This window comes from Triturus cristatus, chromosome 1_2 (assembly GCF_964204655.1).
Source record: "Triturus cristatus chromosome 1_2, aTriCri1.1, whole genome shotgun sequence".
NCBI lineage: Eukaryota > Metazoa > Chordata > Amphibia > Caudata > Salamandridae > Triturus > Triturus cristatus.
Genome location: NC_140580.1, coordinates 76,200,197 through 76,224,421, shown reverse-complemented (window position 1 = coordinate 76,224,421; position 24,225 = coordinate 76,200,197). Strand labels below are relative to the sequence as shown.

General features: G+C 46.5%; 1 protein-coding gene across 1 annotated transcript in view; it reads left to right on the top strand.

The window, feature by feature from the left end:
• LOC146866833 (uncharacterized) overlaps positions 1 to 24,225 on the top strand; it is a 409,043-nt gene that overhangs the window by 356,141 nt on the left and 28,677 nt on the right. Inside the window, exon 8 of the mRNA XM_085617773.1 lies at positions 1,430 to 1,514. Coding sequence (XP_085473899.1) covers positions 1,430 to 1,514 — 85 coding nt within the window. The remainder of the gene's footprint in view (positions 1 to 1,429; positions 1,515 to 24,225) is intronic.

Below are 24,225 nucleotides of genomic sequence, written 5' to 3'. Positions count from 1 at the left end.
TGGCTAAAGTACGAACATACCAACTTTCTAAAAGTGTCATTTTCAGAATTGCAATTTAAATTCCGGCTTCACCATAAGTTTGGATTTTAAATTGTGATTCCAGAGACATCAAACTTGAAAAGTCTATCTCTTCACATGTGGGAATTACATTTAGACAATGGATAGGAGAGATAGGCTTCGCAGTAGTGAAAAACGAATTTGAGTGATTTTCACTACCGAGACATGTAAAACTTAAATGTACATGTCCTTCCTTTTACATACATTGCACCCGACCCTCTGGGTTACCTAGGGCCTACCTTAGGGGTGACTTATGTGTATAAAAAGGGACTGCTTTGTTCCTGGCAAGAGGGTTATTTTGCCAGGCTGAAATGGCAGGGTAAACTGCACATCCAGGCTCTACCATCACAGGCCTGAGTGATGGTTAGAGGGCTGCTTAAGTGGGTGGCACAATAAGTGCTGTATGCCCACAAGTAGCAATTAATTTACAAGCTCTGGGCACATGCAGTGCATGTTACTAGGGTCTTATAAGTAAATTAAAAATGCCAATTGGGGATGAACCAATATTACTATGTTTCAGGGAGAGAGTACATGCACTTTAGCACTGTTAAAGTGCTCAGAATCCTAAGGCCATACAAAGTGAAGTCAGGAAAAGTGGAGGAATAGGGTAAAAAGTTAGGGTGGTAGACCACCCTAAGGCTGTCAGTTCTAACCGGCACACGGAGCGGGTGCTAAGGCCCATTGCACCCACGGGGAATTTTCTGTAATATGGGCCCTGGTCCTTAAAATACTTTTGGTCCAGTGACCAGGGCAAACTAAACTGTGCACTGAGTCTGCCATGGGTTAATGTGTCCATTTGCCTTCGCACATCTTCAGCTTTACCGTTAGTTGTCCCTCTCTAAACCTGCAAAGGGCTTAGCTCCTTGGCATTTGCTTGTCAGTGAGCAAATCAAACTTTGAGTGGCCCGGACCTCAGACATTAATAGTTAGTAGTGCCTCCATCCCAAAGTGTTTCATAGTTGATCCTCGTTCTCTCCTCTTTACTAGGAAGTGCCCCGTACTTCCTTCCCTTCTGCATGAATGCCCTTGGGAGTGACCGCCGTTCAGTGGTAATTGCAAAGAGGGAAGCAACAGTGACTGCTAAGGGAGTTTTTGGTGCCTTTTGCTTCAGGAACAATTTCCTTTCTCTGACAAATAATTACTTTTCGGTTTGCCTTACAAATGGGCTTTTGAAGCTGCGTCTGCATGTTTCTGTGGCCTCGCTAAGAGGAGACACAAATATGAAACCATTGAGGGGCCAGGAATCCATAAAGGCACATTGGCATTTTCCCTGTTAGAGCTTGCAAAAATGTTTGTTGACACACAGCTTTCTGCGGGGACTCATTTTAGACATGATAATGTAAATGAAGCACTGTGTATCTTTTTTTCACAGGGTGAGGAATCCTCCTTTGAAATTGAAAATAACAAAGAAGAGTGTTATTGGGGTCCCTCGTCGTCATTTGGCAAGGATTGTGCAGGTATGTGTTGCCAGATAATGTTTAAATATCCTAGCTGTATAGCAATGTGTTTTTTAGTTGAGGCTGCTTGTAGAGCAGTCCCCTTCACTGTCTCATGTCCTGAGCAATGTCTTTCAACTTCACATGCCATGGTTAAGGCGGTAACGTTTGGCTGCTCAACAGACGGTCTTTAAACATTTACTGTGGACATGGAGGAAAGACTTGCGTTTTCATTGTTCTGTGAAGGGCGGTTAAGTTAGAGTGGCCTGTGTGACGAGGAACTCCATTTTGAAAATGTGTTTTTTTTTGGACTCTTGGGAAAAGGAGTCGGACTCGTTGTATTTAAGACTCGTTCTTTACATGAACTTGATATTTCATAAAAAAGTTATGAGTAGGTGTGGTATGTGAACATATATATTGATGGAATGCGTTGTTGGAAGGCGGCGTTGATGCTTTGAGTGATTTCGGTGAATTCACAACCGTGGTTTATAAATTCCTCTTTACAAGAATTGTTACACTAGATATATGGGACAGGAACTAGAAATCTGAATACTCTAAATATGCTGAACATGAATATTGATTTCTGCACTTGGGGCCTCATTCACAAAGAGCTTCCGTGGTCGTGACGGAGGGTCCGCAGTCGTGGTGGAATCGCCGCCATGAGAACCTCCGACACGACTCTGGAGGTTCTCTGTGAATCTGACCCTTAGATTTTTTGTGTCACTTTTTAACAACACAAAATGTAAAATGTGTGATTATTTGAAAATGGTTATTCATTGATACACAAGATTGAGCAGGTTAGAATAACAGCACTAAATGTGCACCTCGATTTCCCCAGGTCTTGAAGCTCTTCTTGAACCTTTTTTTGTGGTGACTGCCTTGACCCACGTCAGTAGAGGCACTCGATAATATATATTTAAAGCTACGCAATCAGTTGGAGTGTTTTCACGAATTAGTGTGTGCAATTTGATGGACTTCTGTTTTTCAAGGTTGAATTAATGCATGGAATGGGCCGTTCTTTTCCTCCCACAATCTTATCATGTTCTTTTGATGTTCTGAATGCTTGTGAATGTATACATTTTTGCAGGGTAACTGCACATTTTGCTTGTGAACTGCTAAGGCTGCAACATATGCCCGCCCTGATCCCAGCTTCTCCCTTGGGACTGACCACATTCTTTGCAAATCCTTCCTTGAACCAGCATTTTGTCTAAACTCTCAACAAAACATTACTTGAACTCACTGTCCAACAACTTGGTGATCCAAGCCCGCAAATGTGCACGGCACTGCTTGAGTTGCTGGTGACCAGAAAGAGCGCCATTCAAAACAGACTGATTTGTGCCATAACATTCTTTAAAAAAAGAAATAGCAAGAATTGGCGTATGCTTATTTGCTTGGAAGTTGCTCTAAAAAAAGGCTTGTTTGCATTTGCAGAAACAAAGAGATGTGGTTGTGAAATGCGCAAGCGAAGGCAGAAGAAGTGCCATGACACAATGGGGCTTCCACTGGTTATTGGACATTATAAAGGCAGTAGTTGCAGTGCATGGCATGAGACATCCAGCCCCAAGGTCTTTGAACGTGGCAAAAGTAGTATAGTGTGCAACCAGCCCATCCATTCCAACCCACAAACTGTCATTTAGACTATTTGGTGTTCCTGCAATAGATACATGCTCTACAATTGTAGGAATTCAACACATGGCATGCAAAATAGTTGGTAGGTCATAGAACAAGTTGTTCCCAGCCTGTGAGTTGGTGACTTGACAACATATCTGGTCGTACAGGAGTGTAACTGATAAATCATCTTAAATTTATCATTAGGCTTGAATACAGTTTAACAGTGAAGCCATTTAATGTAAATAATACTATTTCTAACCGACCTGAAAGGATTTACTAACATAATTGTATTCACTCTGGGTCCAAGACAGGTTTTGTATTGCAAAACATGACGCTGTATACAATCTTCACCATTGCATTTTTTTAGCTGTCAAATAATTGTATTAGAATCTATTATGCATTTATTTCATCTTTAGGTAGACACATTTGTGTGAGTCTAGTATTGCTTATTCTGTTGGTCTAACTATATGTTGATATCTAAAATAAGACATCTTTTTCTTGTAATGTTTCACAGGCAAAAGATGTCTGCTAATGGTACATGTACCAGCGGCTGACTTAGACTTCATTCACTGGTGATGAAATCTATAGATACATCTCCATGGTGTATCTTCTGCTGTTTTGTATATGCAAGTCACTATCTTATTTAATTCATTTCTTTTGTTTGTTTATGACAACACTATACACAATGTTACCAAGATTTGTGCTTGAGTTATAGACATTATCTTTTTCTGACTAGAGCAAATAATTGATCATTGCCATTTGACTGTTGACAATGATTGCTTTACCAGAGCCCCTCTAATGCTTATGGCAAATGCAGTAACTTGCCTGGGCATCACTATATGGCCTATGGCCAATAAGACTATTGACATTTGTCTAAGTTAGACATTGCAATTTCATAATTGACCCTGACAAAAAATGCATCTCTGAATTTGTTGGGAGAACTTTGGAGAACAGATGCACTCACTTCGTGACATTTTCTGATAGGGACTATGATTACACCCTTAACCATGTGTATAATTGCTCATTTTACATTTTTCATACAGTACCTTTAACTGATTAGCATCATAATTAACTCTGGTTTATGCTACACAGCCTATTTTCACCACACCACATGTATTGTATAGTAGCATTTACATAGAAGTTCGTAACCCGTGACAGGATCACAAAGTTTTTCAATTAGTATCGGTCTCTCGGGCACCCTAATTGCAGTCCATGTGATGCTTATAGGATTTCCTATGTGGGCGCTGTTAGGTGATGTGAATGCCGTTTCTGTAAGTAAGGTACAGCTGCACTTCACTGAACCATCCATTGTTAAGGAACAGGGTCAGAATACATGCTTCACGCACACTGTTACCTATCCTTTATTTGGTTCATTTTAGGATAGTTGTTATAAACATGGGAAAAGCCAGATTTTTAGAACTCTCTGGATTTTATGATAGTTATCAACAGCTGTTATTCTTGCCGGAAGAGGGTTCCATATCTTCACAGTTTGGACAGAGAAAGAGTTTCTTGTGCTGCAAGATTTATTGATAAAAGGGGGGCCAACCTAAATCAAATATTCTGACTTGATGAGAGATGCATACTTTATGCTATAGAAAGCAGTGTCCTAATCCATTCATGGCGTGATGAGCAATGCACATAGCTCTGAATGTGATGCATCTAACCAGAGGTGGCCAACGAAGAGGCTTGGAAAAGCATAGGGCGCGAGTGACTTCATATTGAATTTGTGTAGTTGCCTCACAGCTACGCTTCGGATTCTTTATAGCTTTCAAATCACTTGGTTGGCATCCAACCAAGGGATTAAATTTGATTGTGACCAAGGGATTCAAATTTAGGTGTAAACCATTGGTTTAGTCCAGCTTTTAGAATAGTGGTGGTTTCTACCCTTTGGTGAAATACTGACTAACTTTGTATAAGCATCCTTTCTTAACTTGGTTCACTTGTGGGACCAAGAAAAAATTTGAATTCATGATCACACTGAGATTCCTCACTTGAATTAATTGGGTATAAGGTGGGCCAAGTTCTTTTGGCCACATGGTGAACAGGTGGTCATGTCTAGTATCTCAGTTTTTCAGGTAGTTCATTCACATCCACTGATCTATGCTTAGAAAACAGTGGCTGGTGCAGCAGGAACATATGTCAGCTGGACGTGGACGTTTTAGAGTAGTTTGTGTGTCATCCTCATAGTTGTAACAGCTGAATTTGAAGGAGGCCAGCTCCTTTATAGTTCTGAGATGGGACTACCGCATTTGATGGAATAGGTTCAGGGCAAACAGTGCTGGGATCAAATGAGGGCTAAAGAGCAATCCAGAGGACAATGGTACCCTGAATCCTGATTGGTTCCAATCTCTGGAACATGGTGGGATCGAAGAAGCAAAAGCTTTTGCTTTGAGGATGGTTCTGTACATGGTATGGGTTTCGATTTTGAAATTAATTGTTGTTGGTTTGATCTGGTATTATCAGTCGCAGCTGAGTTCCAAGATCATATGGAGATTTCTTTAGGTAAAACAATTTGTATCTCTATAACTGCAGAAACTATGCTTCCCAGAGGCAGAAAGGGTTTGATAGTGTAGAGCCCACAGTAGAACATTCCACCAAATGCAGGTGTCTCTTGCACCACCTAAGATCCAAATGACCTTGCAGCTTTAGCAATTATTGACATGCTACCTTTGAAGAGGACCTACAGAGTCAACCCTGAGTGGTCATTCAGCAATCTTTGGATTATTGGAGTTCACCACAGTGGTAGGCCTATTGTGTCTCCTTAAATAAATGCCATAGAAGAGAATCCACTGAGAGCCTTGTGCAGGCAACCCTGAGAAAGTATGATACATACCACAATAGCAGCCTAAAGGGGCAGTCTGAGAGGGATCCACCCTGAAGCAAAGTTTGTCAGACCAAGTTAATGCTCAGCCCCCACATTATTAATTTTTATATCATCGTTATTTGTCATTGTTCAGTCCAACATGGTAGTTATACAACAGATCAACAAAAACTAATGGCCCAGGCAAACAAAAAAGCATCCTTTCATAAGGACAAAACAGAACAATGTATGCAGTTCAAGCATGGGTTCGTTCAAGCCTTACAACGCTCCCTGTACATTCCGTGGTTACACATCTCAACCTCTTAGGTGGATTCAACATTTTTTTATGTGTTTTTATATAAAGCCCCTCTCTCCCCTTTCATCTCATATTGACTCATTTATCATCCAATACAGGGTTATCCACCAGCTGGTTCATTATATCGGCCCACTCCCTCAGGTCCTCTAACGTCCTTTCATCTGTCCTAACCTGTCTCTTCCGCCAGGTTCCTTTCCAGCATAACTGTATTCCATTTTGATATATTGGGTCCCCTGTTTAATAAGCAGTGTGTAAGCCTAGGGATGCGAACTTGTGTTGCATTCTGGGTTTGAGTATAATACTCAATAGGCAGTGATGTATTGACGTTTGGAGGCGGACATGTGTCACTTGTTTGAGTTGTGTCACCACCTCTTGCCAGTACCCTGCCAGTGCTCCGCATGTCCAGGTCATATGAATGGATGAGGCCTCTTGTTCAGCACATTTTGGACAAGTAGGTCTATTAGGATATATTCTATGGGATGCTACTGGATACTAGATAAGTGTGATTAAGGTAATTAAAACGTGCCAGTTGAAATCTAGCATTATTAGCTACATCTTGAACCTGAGCACAGGCCTTCACCCATTCTACATCTATTAGGAGAGTATGCAAGTCTCTATCACATGCCTACTGAGCCTTCAACACCACTGGTGGTCTGTACTCCTTCAGTGCTTTGAATATGCGTGACACTAGTCCTCTTCCTTTACCAACCTCCAAGCTCAGCTCCATTGTCGGGGAGGTCTGTGGTACACTCGGAATATCAGTCTAGACCTCTCCAGTTGTGCATGCCAGCTTAGCGAATTGCAGACATTTTCCAGCAGGAACATCAAATGTTTCTCTAGCCTCCCAAATGTCAACAATGCATCTCCTGGGTAGAGGTCCCCCATAGTTAGGCACCTCCCTCCCTCCATCCAGGCCGCCAGTGACATTACCTCCCATATTTGGCAGAACAGCTGCAGCCATTAATTTGCAGAGACCAACTGAAGGGTGGGTCCTTCAGCACTCGCTAAATTGCCCACTTCCACGCTGCCACCATGTGTTTAACTTACCGTAGGATGTCCGCTAACTGATTTTTACTCCACATCAAGCAGATAGGTAGCTTACCCTCCTCAAAGGTACCTCAGAGAAACCGGAGTTCCCAGTTTGGGTGGTCATCACAACACTTGACTGCATGTTGCAATTGCAATACAATGTAGTAGTGCTCCAGGTCTGGTAGACCCTGCCCGTCACACTCCATATCCATTTTCAGCACCTCCAGCTGGACCCAACTCCTTTTGCCTGCCCACACTAATTAAATTAGGAGGCTATACAACTCCTATTAAGTTAACATCTGCATATTGTTTTGTAGCATATATAGACGGTGGAGAAGTAGCACCATCTTTTCAAGTGGCACTCTTCCTATTATCAAGAGTGGGAGTGAGTTCCATACATTTATTAAGGTCCAAAGTCCCTGCAATACCCTATCGGCATTAGGTTGATAGTGCACAGCGGTGGTATGAGTCACCCAGATTTTTAAATATCGGAACATTCTCTATTCCCAAGTTATCCCCATGACTGGCAAATCATTCTGGGATCTGCCTTTTAAGCCCGCCATTGGGTATAGCACAGTCTTCTGCTTATTTATATGGTGGCCCAAAACCAGCACAAATGAATCCAGTTTCTGAAGGAGTACAGGAAAAGACACCAGTGGCCGAGTCAGGGTGTCATCCAAATACACGGAAACTGTATGCAGGGCGTTTCCTAACCTCATTCTCCATGGCTGGATTCCTAGTTGTAGTTGTATGGCTAGGGATTCTATTGCCAAGGCAAAGACCAGTGGAGACAGGGGGCATCCCTGCCTTGTACCTCTTTCTATGGTCCATTTTCCCAAGAACCTTCCGTCCGATCTGACCCTTGCCGTCGGGTTCTCATATAAGAGCCAAATCCGTTTCAGAAAGTTACAACAAAAGCCTATTTTAGACCTTAAACATGTACTCAAAATTGAGAGAGTCAAAGGCCTTTTCAATATTAAGTGCTACAATTGTACCTTCGAAATATGAACTCTCCATGCAGGTCATTATATGGCGCTTGAGCCTAAGGTTCATCATTATATTGCGACCTGGGATAAAGCTACATTGGTCCCTGTTTTGGGCAGGTGTCCCATGGCTATCACCTTGGAGGTCACTTTTGTATCTAGATTCAACATAGAGACAGAGGTCTGATTGAAGCGAGTTCCATTGATCCTTTTAATGTGTAGGCACCATCACTATTATGGCCTCTCTCTGTAGGAATTATTTCTCACAGACCTCCAGGTAGAGGTCTAAGAGACTTTCCGTTATCAGCTCAGCATAAGTTTGATAAAACTAGGAAGGAACCCATCTCAACCCGGGGTCTTAACAACAACTCAGCTATTGCGGTTTGTATCTCCTCGCCTGTGATCTCTAGCTCCTACCTATCCTCCTGGGACATTGTCGGTATATCAAGCTGTTCCAGGGTTGTTTATCTGTGGCCCGTCCCTTCTTTCCGGTCCCATATATTGCTGGGTCAAATAGTCTGCTAATACTTCATTTATACTATTCTGAGTCCCACTCATTGTCCCATTAGGTTTGTTCAGTGAAAATATGAAGGGGGATGTCTCTCTTTTTAGAAGCCAGGCAAGCAGTCGTCATGATTTATCTCCCTCCTTGTGCAACCTTTGTTGGTATTCTCACTGTATATTTATCAAGTGAGTCCCATGTAGTCGCTATTACACAACCAAGTTCCAGTAGGGTTCTTGCCTGAGCAGGGTCCGTACTCTCTAGGGCCTGCAAGTATGCCTGACAAGCCTCCTGTTGTACCAAGATTCATGTTCAATTTCATCTGATACTGTATGTCTTAGAGCTACATTCCCCCTCAGCACTACCTCCAGTGCCTTCCATTCCACCATCCTTGCATCTGTAGACCCCCCTATTGTGTTTTCAGTATGTGCCTAGAGCTTCCTTAATATCTGAATGAAATACCATATCTTTCAGGGCCTCTGGGTTCAATCTCCAGGTGAATGGTTGCTCTCTCCTCCCATTATCTTCATAGTTTAGAGTGGAGTAGTCAGAAAGCAATATTTTTAAATATTGTGTTTTGTTTGTATTTTAGTACCGAGTTCTCTGGTTACTCTCACGTGGCCTAATCTACTTTAGGTGCTATTTGTTGCAGAATAACAAGAGTAGTTTTTACGTGTTGGATGCATAGTGCACCAGATGTCAATGCAACTTAGGGCCTGATTTAGATCTTGGCGGATGGGTCACTACATCACAGTGGTGACGGATATCATGTCCGCCGAAATATAAATCCCATTATATCATATGGGATTTATATTTTGGCGGACTCGATATCAGTCACCATTGTGGCAGAGTAACAAGTCCGCCAAGATCTAAATCAGACACTTAGTCTTTCCATCACTTCTGTCAGTGCAGTGGTGTGAGAAAGTGCCATCTTTCTTGCATGGTATGCCCCCACATTTTGCTGAATTGCTGATGTACTTTGACAGAGTGTGCCCTGGGCTCCTGCCAATCAGGTACCCAGGGCACCTTCCCTAAAACTGTGTTGAAGCCTAAACCCAATTGGCATCTCTGGCCACATGTCAGCCCCTGGTAAATGGTACACTAGGTACCCAGGGCCTTGTGACCAGAGATGGCCCCTAAGGACTGCAGCACTTATTGTACCACCCATAGAGGCCCTGTACCCTGACACATACACACTGCCCTTGCAGGCTGAGTGTCTGGGTGCAGAACAAAACAGAGAGTCGACATGGCACACATCCCTGTGTGCCATGCCCACAACACACACTGCCCTGGCATGCATCAGCCACCCCTCTAGCTGGGTGCCCTATGCCAGTGGTGTGGGTACAGGTGCATGAGCCCTGTTCCCCTACAGTACCCAGGTCCATTCCTGGGCACTGTAAGTGCAGTCCTGCCATTAAGAGTATATGGTGCTGGGAGGTTGTCAACACGAACTTAACAGCACCATGATGGCAACACTGAAGACTGAGAAGTTTGGTATCAAACTTCTCAGCACATTAAACCCGCACTGATGCCAGTGTGGGATTTAATGTTCAATGCACGACAGAGGGCATCTTAGAGATGCCCCCTGAACCTAACCTACAATCCACGTCTTGTCTGAGGGGCTGCCTAGGCTGCCACACAGCAGACATGTTGCTGGACCCCTGGGTAGAGAGCCATCCGCTCTCCTGGGCCTGCAACAATGCACATCCTGGGCGAGGTGCTAGTTTTTCTCCCCCAGGATGGGCAGGGGAAGCTTCAAAGGCATGCCACCTTTGTGAGCTTCTCCAGGCCACTTGCTGTACTCAGCAACTGGCCCCTACCGGTTCTGACCCCCACTCTGGCAGGAAGACTGTCGGGAAACCCCAAGGAAGGAAAGGGGGTGTGCCAGCCTCTGCCAACCCCACCCCTCAGGTGGGGGAGGCAAGGTGAAGCACATCTCCGGGCTCTCGCCATCTTGAAGCTGGGAAGCCCTGCCCAATCAGGACTAGGCTACTGCCCCCCTCCCACAGGAGAGTGGCAGGATAGGGGGTGTACCCACCCCAGGGAAGGGACCCATTGGTCCCTGCCCTTTACCTACCTGTAACGCCCCTAAAATTAGTATTTAGGGGCACAATGAACCTTCCTTCCTCAGATCCAGATTCCGAAACAAGAAAGAAGAACAAGGAACAAGAAGACCTGCCGTGCAGCTGCTAACAAGAGGAAGACACCAATTGCTTTGGCCCTAGCGGCCTGTCGACCCTCGAACCTGCTCCTGCTAAACCCCAGCATCTCCAGTGGTCAGCAACCTCAAAAACCCCAGAGGACCTGACTGCCTTGTGACTCTAACTACCTGGGACTCCTACGAGCAGTGGTACTGCTCAAAGCAAGTAACTGACCCCTGGCATCGGCCAGGAACCGCGAACCCTGCACACTCTGCACCCGCTAAGCCTGGCCTGTGCCGAAGTGGACAAAGACCTCGAGGACGTCCCCCCGGCGACTGTGACCCCGAATCCAGCACCCAAGGACCCACCTCGACGCTCCTGACGACGCCTGCAGCCTCAGAACCAGGGACCCCTCCAACCACGACCAGCAGAGGGCAAGATTTCCTGACGCCAAAAGGAACCCCTGCACCCGGCGCTCTGTGGCCCCCTGTGCCCAACTCCTAGGTGCCTTCCTATCCTCCAACTTACCTCTCGAAGTGGTGGTCGCACCTGAAGGATCTTCATTTACAAGCTTGCAGCCTTTATTCGTTCTTGAGCTTCTCCATTGCAATCCATTGAGCGCCCGCCGGCTCAAAAGCACCCTGCACCCAGCCGCCCGAGTGCCCCTGGCAGTGCAACCTCTACTCTAATCTAATTCCCCATTTGCCCTGAGCAAGTGTCCAGGAGCCCAGCTCCCACAGCCGCGTGGCCTGCTAGCCAGCAGCCACCAACCAAAGGCCCCCTGCCTCCCATAGGATAACATTGGGCCTAACTCACTCTGCACCCGGCTGCCCCTGTGCCGCTGAGGGTGTAACAACTGTACTTACCTGACCCTGGGAGACCCCCGAGTCTATGCCCAGAACCTTATCTCTGCCAGTCGAGGACTTACCCAAAAGCTGATAACTCACTTTTCTTCCATAGGGTAACATTGACTGGTTTCACTTGGAAATTCTTCTGTCGAGTTTTGAAACTTTAAAATATTAATCTAAAAGCCGCCGAATTACGAAAACGAATTTACTCACCTGTTATCAGGAGAGATCCCAGAGCTGGATCTTGGTGCCCAGCACTGACCCTGAAAAGTAATTACAACCGTACTTACCTTTAACTCGATTTTCCTCCATAGGATAACATTGCCTGGTTTTCACCAGAAATTCTTCTAAGTGTTGATTTTGCAAACTTACAAATATTCGTTAAAAATCGCCTGTATAACAAAAACACATTCTTTCAACTGTTTACAGGAGATGCCTCAGTGCTGGATCCAGGATCCAACACTGAGTTAGAAAAAGTAACAATAACCCCACTTACCTGCTAAGTGAATTTCCTCCCATAGGATAACATTGGTGATTCTATGTGAAAAAGTTTCAAAGTGTCAACTTTTAAAATACAATAATACTCCTTAAAAATCACAACTGTAACCAAAACATTTTTACTTAACTGTTTACAGGAGATATCCCAGGAGTCCTGTGGTAAGAAAAGTAATCCAGAAAGTAATCAGTTGCAATTAACTAGAAATTCCCATTGAGCTCAATGTTACATTGCATTCAAAAGTCTATTGCCTATTGAAAAGTATTTATCTAAAGCGTCTCATTCTGAGAAAGTATATTTTGATACCTATTGTTGGTTCTAAAATAAAACAACTATATTTTATACAAAACCATTGGCCTAGAGTTCAGTTCTTGAGTGTGTGAGACCATTTGCTGACTGAGTGTGTACAACAAATGCTTTACACTGTCCTCTGATACTGCCTTACTGCTCGACCAAGCTACCATTTTAGAGAGTATGGTTATATCTTACTTTAGCCTCTGCCAAACGTCTAGGGACTGTGGACTCTGTGCTCACTGTACCTATTTGGGAACAGTATATACAGAGCCACTTTCTTACAAGTTTTCATCCCTGACTTCTTCTGATGTCTTGGAGGATGCCTGTCCATATCCTTGTCCAGAATGCAATTGAAATCCCTCTCCCAGATCGATCTATATATATGGTAGTACCAGATCTAGTTGTGTCCAGTAAAGGGCTTTATCATCATTATTGGGTGCATAGAAGTTTAATAGGCATATCTTCATCCCATCCAAGCATTTTGCTTGCTTCCCTATCTGTGAAGTGCATCTCTTTCAGCGTGGCAATTCTGATATCAGTGGGCCAACTCTCTCACTACAACATATGTAGATTACAGATTTGTCTCTACACTACAAACACAAGCATACCTGCAATACAAAAACAAGCATTGGCATAGCCAATAGGTCTCGCTTTTAGGGCCTTACAAGTATTTAGTTATGCAGCACAATATCCTTGGTGCAACAACATCAACTGTTGCATGGCTAAACACTTATAAGGTCCCAAAAGCGAGACCTATTGGCTATGCCAATGCTTGTTTTTATTTTGTTCTTGCAATGCTGGCAACTTATTTTTGCCTATTCCAATGGTTGTTTAAGTTTTTTTTTTGAGGGGGCATAAACAATTGGAGGTTGAAGGTTGTGAACTAGTACCTGTATTATAACACTAGCAGCGGTCAGACGCTAGGGGAGAATCAACAGATGGCAGATTCCGAGAGCAGGCTGAGGTGGCGTTGAGGTGGTAGTGGTAGTGGTGGTGGTGACTGGTGCTGAGACGATGCTGAGGTGATGCTGAATGAAACTTAGGTCTTGCTGAGTGATGATGATGTGGTGGTGTACTATTGCAAAGGCGATGCTGGGTGATACTGATGTGGTGTTGAGTGATGTTGTGGTGGTGCTGAGTGATGCTGTGGTGGCACTGAGTGATGCTGTGGTGGCGCTGAGTGATATTGTTGTGGCCCTGAGTATTGCTCTGGTGGTCCTGAGTGATGCTTTGTTGGTGCTGAGTGATGCTGTGGTGGAGATGAGTGATGCGGTGGTGGTGATGAGTGATGCTGTGTTGGTGTTGAGTGATGCTGTGTTGGCCGTGAGTGATGCTTTGGTGGTGCTGAGTGATGCTGTGGTGGTGATGACTGATGCTGTGCTGGCCCTGAGTGTTGCTGTGCTGGCCCTGAGTGTTGCTGTGCTGGCCCTGAGTGTTGCTGTGCCGGCCCTGAGTGTTGCTGTGCCGGCCCTGAGTGTTGCTGTGCCGGCCCTGAGTGTTGCTGTGCCGGCCCTGAGTGTTGCTGTGCCGGCCCTGAGTGTTGCTGTGCCGGCCCTGAGTGTTGCTGTGCCGGCCCTGAGTGATGCTGTGCCGGCCCTGAGTGATGCTGTGCCGGCCCTGAGTGATGCTGTACTGGCCCTGAGTGATGCTGTGCTGGCCCTGAGTGATGCTGTGCTGGCCCTGAGTGATGCTGTGCTAGCCCTGAGTGATGCTGTGCTAGCCCTGAGTGATGCTGTGCTGGCCCTGAGTGATGCTGTGGTTGTGCTGACAGATGCTGTGGTGGCGCTGATTGATATTGTTGTGGCCCTGAGTGATGCTGTCGTGGTGCTGAGTGATGCTGTCGTGGCCTTGAGTGATGCTGTGCTAGTGCTGAGTGATGCTGTGGTGGTGCTGACCGATGTTGTGGTGGCGCTGAGTGATATTGTTGTGGCCCTGAGTGATGCTGTGGTGGCGCTGAGTGATACTGTGGTGGTGCAGAGTGATGCTGTGGTGATGCTTTCCTGGCTGTCTGTACAACGTACTTGTTCTCAGGTCCCGTTACCGCCACCAATATGCTATCAATATATTTACATGCAATGATCCTCCGCTGGCAGGCACAGCCTTTTAAGATGCAACAGCATGAAAACGCCTCACAAAAAGTAAAGAATCAAAAAGTCATTTGATGCATAATTGATCGCCTGTGTGTATGCATATGCGCGTGTGATTCGAGGCGCGCCCAGGAACCTCTAGTCTCTCTCTAATAAGGCAATTCAAAATAACACAGGACTTTTTGGCCCGGGGAGGTTGGATAACGGCGCCTCTGTGGCAAATCGACACCAAAGAAGAAATAAGGGGAAGCAAAATATTTCAAGCGCCAAATGATTTTAATGAGCTATTGTGAAAAGGGCCTGCCGTTGGTAAAAAAAACAAGCGTTCAGAACAAAACAATAAATTAGAAAGCAAAAAGGCAAAACAAGATCGAGAATCAGCTCACAGTGCAGGAAGAAGGGGGAAGATTCGCCTTTGTCTCGTCTCCGTCCGCAGCCTAATCTCAGAGCAGTTTGCATCTTAATATTCAAAAGTGGAGTTGGTGGGGAACCAACTGCGTGATGGAAAACCAGCTGCGCGTGAGTGGTGCGTTCGCACGCCTCGAGTTAAAAGGGCCGCGCGGCCGCGAAAGTGAAAGTAATCACGAGCGATGCCTTAAGCCATAAAGGAAAGACAGATGGCACCTGATCGGGCGCTGAAATCTGGCGGCTTGAGCGCATAACCGCGAACGCTAGGCCAGCAAAAGCATGTGGCAGCACTTTTGAAAGCCACTTATTAAATGTCTCGCAGAGCAGCGCATGCGCTGGCTCTGGCACGACCTAATGAATATTTTCTCCCTAATTAAGTCACGACTCTTGATCAGTATGATTACATCTTTTATATTGACAGTCTAGCACAGCCTGCCATTGGGACAGAACATCAGAACTCTGCAGTGTTCACCACTGTTAAGTGTAGAACGGAGGCTGGTGAATTCCGCCCTCACGACACCTACAAGCATGTAGTAGGTGATTGCACAGCGGAGCTCTAATTCTGGCACTAGAGAATACGGATCCCGGATCCCCCACACTTATAGTGTGTGATTCACATTATTATATCCAGTCTTACAATGAGCACTTACACTACTGGAGTCAAAATGGATTCCCGGATTCTAAAGGGTACAATATAATGCACAAAACGCTTTAGGGACAGATGGCAAAACTCAAAGAATATTTGCCAAAGACTCTTGTAATCACACACTCATTCATCAGCGTGTAGTAATGTACATTGTAGGGAATCCCATGGCTAATGAAGCTGCAATAGCAACAGTACAAATTTCTGCAGTTGCTGCAATTACTCGTTTAAGTACGAGTATGGATCGAGAAATCATGGTGCTTGTCAAGGCTGTGCGCGATGGCACCCACCTGCTGATAGGCTTTCCAATAAAATACTCCAACCAGTTAAGTGCGTAAAGCATTCTATTTGCTCAGATTCCCGGAGTACAAGAATCCAGTGATACCTAATTCAGATTTCAGGTTAAGTTTAATCCTAGCAGCACATGAGGGCCTAGCATCTGCTCACGCAGGGGTGGCAGCTACAATTTCATTATTGCAGCAATGCTATTGGTGGCCAGGTCTATACAAACAAACTAAGGATTTTGTGCTTAAATGGGACATCTGACAGCAGATGAAGGGTTCCACTGTGGCGCGTCCACCACAGGCAACTCTATTGATCTCATTCAAGCCTCTTGCTTGTGTTTACTTGGACCATTGCGGCCCCTTGCAATGAGATGGGGCTTACAAATACATCTTGGTTGCAGTGGATTCCTGCTCTCGATTCCTATGGGTTTAACCACAGCGATCGGATGACGCCCAAACTGTTATAAAAGATCTGCAAGTCTTTATCGGGAAAAACGCAGTAGCCACATTCCATTCGGATCAGGGTCCCGCTTTGGCTTCCACGGCTTACAGAGACACCATGGGAAAATTGGGTGTGACTGTGCAGTACTCCTCCCCCTATCATCCTGAGGTAAATGTGATAGTGGAGAGGAAGAACCAGGACTTAAATCAGTATTTAACAGCTAGGATATTAGGTTCAGGTCGCATTTGGGTTCATCACCTATATGGGGTCCAGAGAGCCCCCAAACAATCTCTCTAGAAAATCCCTGTGTGGTCAGACTCCCTATGAAGTGCTGTTTGGGATTAAAATGTGGACCCGACCTCGAGAGTTCCAGTACAATGGCAGGAAAAACACCATTTGACATCAGGGAATGTTTGAATGTATTACAGGATCTGAAACAACTTTCGAGAAGCTCAAAGCAACGTCCAGCAAAAGATTATGCCACTTGAGAAGTGAAGAAAGCACCAGCGACTCCTGGTTGGAGTCCCAAGATGGGTGAACTAGTCCAGGAGAAGATTGTGGACAAGATGGAATTCAGGCGATCTTATAGAGCACTTGTACCGGTCCTGGCCATTGAAGGTACAAGAACTGTACCTCTGCCACCCTTGCAGGTTGCAAAAACAAGAAATTTGTGTCACCAGATCTCATCAAACCACACTATGTGGCCAGTTCTAAACAGTAGGCCAACAGGGCTCATAGATAATTAGCTGCCTACTCTCACTACTTACAGGAAGTCCCAATGGAAGCTTTGATCAATGATAAGCATCCCCTCCCCTCCAGGAGACAGCTAACACTGAAGTTTCACTTCTTTCTTTTACATCCATTACATCCTTACAAACAACATGCACAGAAACATAGCTTTCTATTTGGCAAATAGACATAGATGGTATCTACAGAAGTGTGCGTTCCTGTTTCAGGAGTGTGTCTCCCTTTTTGCACTCAAAAGTGAATGTTCTACTCGTTTGTAACCTGTTCAAATATATCAGTTAAACGTTGGGTTGTCACAAGTTTCTTCAAGAACATTCACTTTTGAGTTCAAAAAGGGAGACACACTCCTGAAACAGGAACGTGCATTCATCTTGGTTTCACATCCCCACTCAGGGGGATTTACCCAATTGCATCTACGACTCGTTCAACTTACGGATTACAGTGATCATCCTGGAGTGCGCATACTTTCTTGTAATCTACAGAAGTGTACCACCACTTGTGTCACTCACAATTCTAAAAAATCCCCAGAGCTACTTCATCGACTATGATGACTTCTCGTCGGATTCATCTGACCCACCATAACAACTGCCCGAGTTAGATTGCGTGAATTCTACATTTGGCTGAAAAAGACATAATTTATCCCTCCTTAGATATACATTTGGATTACAATTTTGTTATGTTTCCTTTTCATTTGGATTGGTTTTGTGACAGTCTTTTTCTTCATCCTGAATGGACACTATCTCCCAGAACGCTCTGCTGATGAATTGGTCAACTTGGTTTTAACACCCCATTTTTCATTACACAAAGTGAAAAGAGTCCTTTCCCTAGTGAACATTTCCACTGTTCCAGTTCCTTATGGAATTGTTTGGGTTAAGGTATCCTCTGATATATTTGGACCAACGGAATTCATTCAAATTCCTTATGTTTTTAAGATTTCTTTGTGTTAGAAATGGGGGTCTCTGGTTGGCATAAGTAGGTACCTTTGTCCAAATAGGGATGCTTGCTTCTAGTCCGGGCGAGGGGGATACACAATTTATATAACCCCTGCTCACCCCCTTGGTAGCGTGGCACGAGCAGACAGGCTTATCCCAAAGGGAATGTGTAAAGTATTTGTACCAACACTCACAGTAACACAGTGAAAACATCACAAAAGGACACCACACCAGTTTAGAAAAAAAAGTATCTTTATCTAAACTAAACAAGACCAAAACGACAAAAATCCAACATACAATTATTAGGAAAAATGACTTTAGAAAGAATATTGCAAAAATCAAACTTGTAGAAAACAAATAGCACCAACTGGGGCTATTGCAACATCGTGACAGCAATAAATCCAAAGTACGGTGCCGACCGCGACACCCCTAAACAAACAGTACCTTGGAAAAGAAGTATGTGACGATGCACGGCGTCGAGGAACTGAGGCATTGATGCCAATGTCGAGGCCGGCTCCATAGATGCCATGGGGGAGGCAAGGCGTCGTGTCCACGAGGAGGCGACGTGCCGTGCCCAGAACAGGGGAAGCCGGTTGCATCGGCGGTGAGGCGTCTGTTCCGGTGACAATGCGAAGTCAGCGAGTTTGTGGAGTCACCCGCGGCAGTTATCGGCGCCACGATAACAGGATGCCGGCGATGACGGAGTCGGTGCGAGTGCTGGCATCAGTCACGGCCGATAACTGCAGGCCTCGGAAGGCATCGGGGCTGCTGTGCAGGCCGGGCGGTGCGTCGTTCACTTCATGAGCGGTGCCCCAGGCCTTGGTGCAGGTCGCAGCGTCACAGCGGCATCGCTGATGGCGTCAGAAACAGGTTTTCTTCTCTCAGGTTTCCTCAAGCTCCCAACAGTAGGAACAACCTCCAGAGGCCCCACACAGTCACAGGCACCTCTTGGCAGGTCAGAACTCACAGCAAGGAAGTTCAGGGTAGCTGGGGTGAAGTCGTTGTGTCCCTTAGACTTCAAAACAGGGGGCAAGCTCTACTCAAGCCCTTGGAGACTTTCCTCAAGCAGGGGACACAGCAAAGTCCATCTCCTTTCCTAGGCAGAAACAGCAACTGCAGGCCAACCCCAGACACACAGCAAAGGGGTAGTACTTCTCAGTTTCTCCAGCTCTTCTCCTTGGCAACGTTTCCTCTTGATTCTGGCAGTAGTCTAAAGTCTGGGATTTGGGGTCTGATACTAATACCCCAAAATGTCTTTTTTCTCTTTGTGCAGGGGGCTCTCTGAGCCCAGTGTGAACCAGTTCTGCCTTCCCTGGTGCAGCATGACCACAGGAGGTGGAGACAGCATTGTGCAAGGGAGACAGGCTCCATTCAGGTGCAAGGTGAATCTTCTCCGACCACTCTATATGCAGCCAGGGTCAATTCAGCTCAGAGCTGGGTCATCCAGGAAGGGTCAGGCACACCTCAACCCCCCCAGAGGCTGTCTACAGGGAATGCACATCCTCTGTCTCTGTCACGTTGAAACCAGACCACAAACAGGCAGAGGCACACGAGATGGTTGAACAAGAAAATAGCCACTTTCTAAAAGTGGTATTTTCCAACACACAATTTAAAAACCATCTTTACTAAAAGATGTGTTATTAAATCCTGAGTTTAGGGATACCAAACTCCATTTTTCTGTCTTTTCCCTATGGGAAGATATGCTTGTAAAATGTTACAAAGCATTCCCCATTCTGTCCTAAGGGGCAAAATAGCCTTTCAATAGTGAAAAACGAAATTGGCAGTCTTTCACTATCAGGACATGTTACACACACCAGTACATGTCCTACCTTTCACATACACTGCACCCAGTCCAGGAGTGTACCTTGGGCCTACCATAGGGGTGTCCTATGTGTAAGAAAAGGGAAGGGTAGGGCCGGGCAAGTGGGTGCACTTGTCAAGTCGACATGGCAGGTAACCAACTGTGCACAGGCACCGCGGTAGCAGGCCTGAGACATCTTTTCAGGGCTACTCATGTGGGTGGCACAATCAGTGTTGCAGGCCCACTAGTAGCATTTGATTTACCAGCCCTGGCAAAGTCAGTGCACTTTACTAGGGACCTACTTGTAAAACAAATATGTCAATCAGGGAGATCCAAATCACAATGACTATTTACACAGCGACACTGATCAGCAGTGGCAAAGTGCCCAAAGCATCTAAGCCAGCAAAAATGAAATCCAGCACAGCATCAAAAACACAGGAGGTAGAGGAATAAAGTCATGGGAACCCCCGTCAAGGATGCCAGGTTGTGACGGTGTCAGGGTGGAGGAATGCACTGATGTTAAGGACTGGTGGGTGCCCGATCCCAATTTACCACCTCTTGTCCCCCCCCAGCAGAGCGAATGGTTTCCATCACATACCCTGCAGACGGACGACGAGGGTTCCTTTAAGGGGAGTCCCGGGGATAGCCTGAACACGCCCAGGAGTGACGTCACGACGCGGGAGACGTCAAAAGGAAACGAGAGGCAGCACAGGACGGACGGCGATTCCCGGAGGAGGACTGGAGTGGACCGAGACGGAGAGGAGAGAGGAGCGACTAGAGGAGAGGAGGGGAACGACGCGGAAGAGGAGAGGCGCGACTGGGCGGAGGCGATCCAGAGACGAGAGGAGAGGCGCGACCCGGAGGATGCCGGTCGTGCGCAGAACGAGGACGCTAGGAAGAGGCCAGGAGGCTCCGGACACCGCGATTCACCCCGCCACACTCCCAGGGGAGGAGTGTGGCTAGAACAGGTACGGGATCGTTTGGTGGGCTGGATGGGACGAGGGGAGAGAGCGAACCCACCTACCGTGTGAGCTGTACCCCTGTACCCTTTACCCGAGCGTGCCACTCTGCCCTACCTCCCCCCCCACAACCTTCCCTGCACTTGTGGGGTTCACTGATTGCAGTTGTATAGAGTCACGTGTTTAGGAGAATCCCCTCACACCCGGCCCTGGTTTTAGGGAGACCAAGGAACCCTGCTTCTTCTGACACCCATTTATTTTTCTTTCCTTTTGGGGACATCATTCTGACCGGTTGGGAAGTACCGTGGCCCTCACCCATCCTGACGGACAAAGGCTATAACGAGGAGAGGAAAGAAAACCCTAAAGAAACCGGACCCCATTCCCACTACGGATCCCCAGAGACTAACCACTAAGAACAAGAAACGTTATTGTTCAATAAAACCTTCCTTATCCACCCACCGAGTTGTGTCTGTCCCTGACCAGTCGTCACAACTGGTGTCAGAAGTGGGATCAGTAACAACACACTCCAGCTGCTACAAGATGGAGGCCCTCATCCAACACTTGGTACAAACGCAGGAAAAACTCGGATGGGCGGTAGAACGGCAAATGTCATCAGCCCAAGCGGACCGAGAGTCCTTCCACAATACTATGGCAGCACAACTGGAAGCCTTCCAGAAAAGCCCTGTCGATCCCGGGATAGCCATCCCGAGACCCCAACATCCTCATCCCTCAGGTATCGCACTACAGAAGTACGTCACGGGAGAAGACCCGGACGCCTTCTTAACAAACTTCGAAAGAGCGGCCAGAGCATGTGGGTGGGCCGAGGAAAAGTGGCCCTTCTTCCTGGCTCCCTTGCTGTCCGCAGAAGCCCAGGCAGCCTACCAAGTAGCCAACCCGACAGGGAACACTCCCTACTCAGTTATAAAAGAGGTCATCCTTGAGCACCTCGGATTGGACGCTGAGGCATATAGGGTACGGTTCCGCAAAGAGAGAGGAGTGACAGGCGAGAACCCTAAGACGTTGTATTTTCGCCTAAAGATGGCTGTGGAAAAATGGTTACAACCAGACACTAGCTCCAAAGAAGAGATAATGGCCCGTATTTGTTTGGAGCAGTTCCTAGAAGCCTTGCCTTACGGGACTCAAAGATGGCTGAGGCAACATCCCAACTTAACGGTAGCTCAAACCATAGAAATGGCTACCCAGTTCAGTAGAGCCCAACCACGACACCCAGTCCTAGAGTCCGAGAAACTCCACAAAACCGGGGTACCACCACGGGTTGAAAGGAAAGGAAAAAGTTTCCCGGAAATACCCCGCCCGAAACCGGGGAGAATGGACATAGCGGCCGCAAGGGGACCCCAGTGTTACGATTGCGGAGAGTGGGGCCACATCGCCCGTCTGTGTCCTAGAAAAAGGAATGAAGAGCCCATGGAGGTCGGGTATCTGCCAAAGACCGTGCTGTACTCCGCAGAACTTGGACCCTCATATTACGTACGGGTAACCATTAATAATACCGAGGTAAAAGCACTGTTAGACTCAGGCTGCAGACAGTCTGTGGTGAGGAGGACCCTAGTACTTCCCGATCAATTCCTTCAACACCTCACAGTCCAAATTAGATGCATACATGGGGACGTTAAACCATACCCGTTGGCCCGCGTCCCTATAACCCCACAAAGCCATCCTCCACAGATTATTACCGTTGGGGTGGTGGATTCTTTACCAGAGGCAGTCATTTTGGGGGTAGACAATCCTGAGTTCCTAGAAATGTTTAGAAGGGAGGTAAGGGAACAGAGGGGAGACAGTAAAAGACAGACTCCTGCTCTGATGGCCACCGACCCCTGGATCTTAGACAGGAGTTTTCGTTTTGCCCAGTCGAATGACCGAACACTATTCAACGCCTGGGAACAAGCCCACCAGAATCAAACCCAAACGGCTGATGTGTTTCCCCGGTTCGTTATACAGAACGACTTGTTGTATAGGGAAGGGAAGAAGGGTGAGCCCCTACAATCGCTGGTCCCTCAGCCATTCAGAGAGCAGGTACTATTCTTCTCCCACAGTCATTTAACAGCAGGACATGCGGGCAAGGAAAAAACCGCCTCCAGTGTCCTACGGCACTTCTACTGGCCAGGGATATATCGGGACATTGAGCAACATTGCCAGGCTTGTGAGACCTGTCAAAAGAAGAATCCCTATAGGCCGCCCCCGGCTCCTCTGCACCCATTACCCATTATAGGGGTTCCATTTGAAAGAGTAGGGATGGACTTAATTGGCCCCCTTCCCCGGACTCGAAAAGGACACCAACACGCCCTTGTGGTTGTAGACTACGCTACCCGTTTTGTGGAAGCCTTCCCCCTGCCGACGCCTAACACCAAAAACGTAGCAGAAAAACTCATAGAGTTGTTTTCCCGAGTGGGGTTCCCCAAGGAAGTACTAACTGACCAAGGCACGCCGTTCACTTCCCGGTTGATGACGGAGGTATGCCGAACCCTGGATATCCACCAGTTAAGGACATCGGTGTACCACCCTCAAACCGATGGATTAGTAGAGAGATACAACCGTACCCTGAAGAACACTTTAAAGAAAATGCTGACAGTGGAGGGTAGAGAATGGGACAAACTACTCCCTTTGGCATTATACATGTTAAGGTCCCAAGTCCAGAGCAGTCTAGGATGTTCTGCATTCGAACTGTTATATGGACGACAGCCCCGCTCTTTACTGGAAATGACGAAGGACGCCTGGGAAACGGAAGAGAGACAGGACCATTGTTCCTTCCTTGACTATACCAACCAGCTACGGTCCAAGATCGGCAAACTAAGACAGATGGCGTCCGCCACCTTGGAGAGGAGTCAAGAAAAACAGAAACGATACTATGATCGGGGAACCAAATTAAGACGCTTACAGAAAGGAGATTGGGCATTGATCCTGCTCCCCTCCACCAGCAGCAAGTTTACGAAAGAGTGGCAGGGTCCCTTTCTAGTAGAAAAAGTGATAGGCGACACTACATATGGAGTGCGAATGAACAGCCACAAAACGCAGAACTATCACATAAATCTGCTTAAAAAATGGATCGGACCCCCACCCAAAGCAGGGCACTTTTTAGTGCCCGCATCCTCCCCTACAGAATCCACAGTTCTCGAACTGGTGGTCAGTCCCGACCTCTCTAGGTCCCAGCAGAAAGACCTGACTGAAACATTGAAACCCTTCGAGGAATTGTTCTCCAATAGACCCGGGAGAACGCAACTGATTGAACATGAAATACATACCGTTCCAGGAAAAATCGTCCGGCAAAGGCCATATAGAATCCCGGCGGCACGAAGAGAGGCGATTAGGAACGAAGTAAACGACATGTTACAACTCGGAGTGATCCGACCCTCCACAAGCGAATGGACGTCCCCCATCGTGATGATACCAA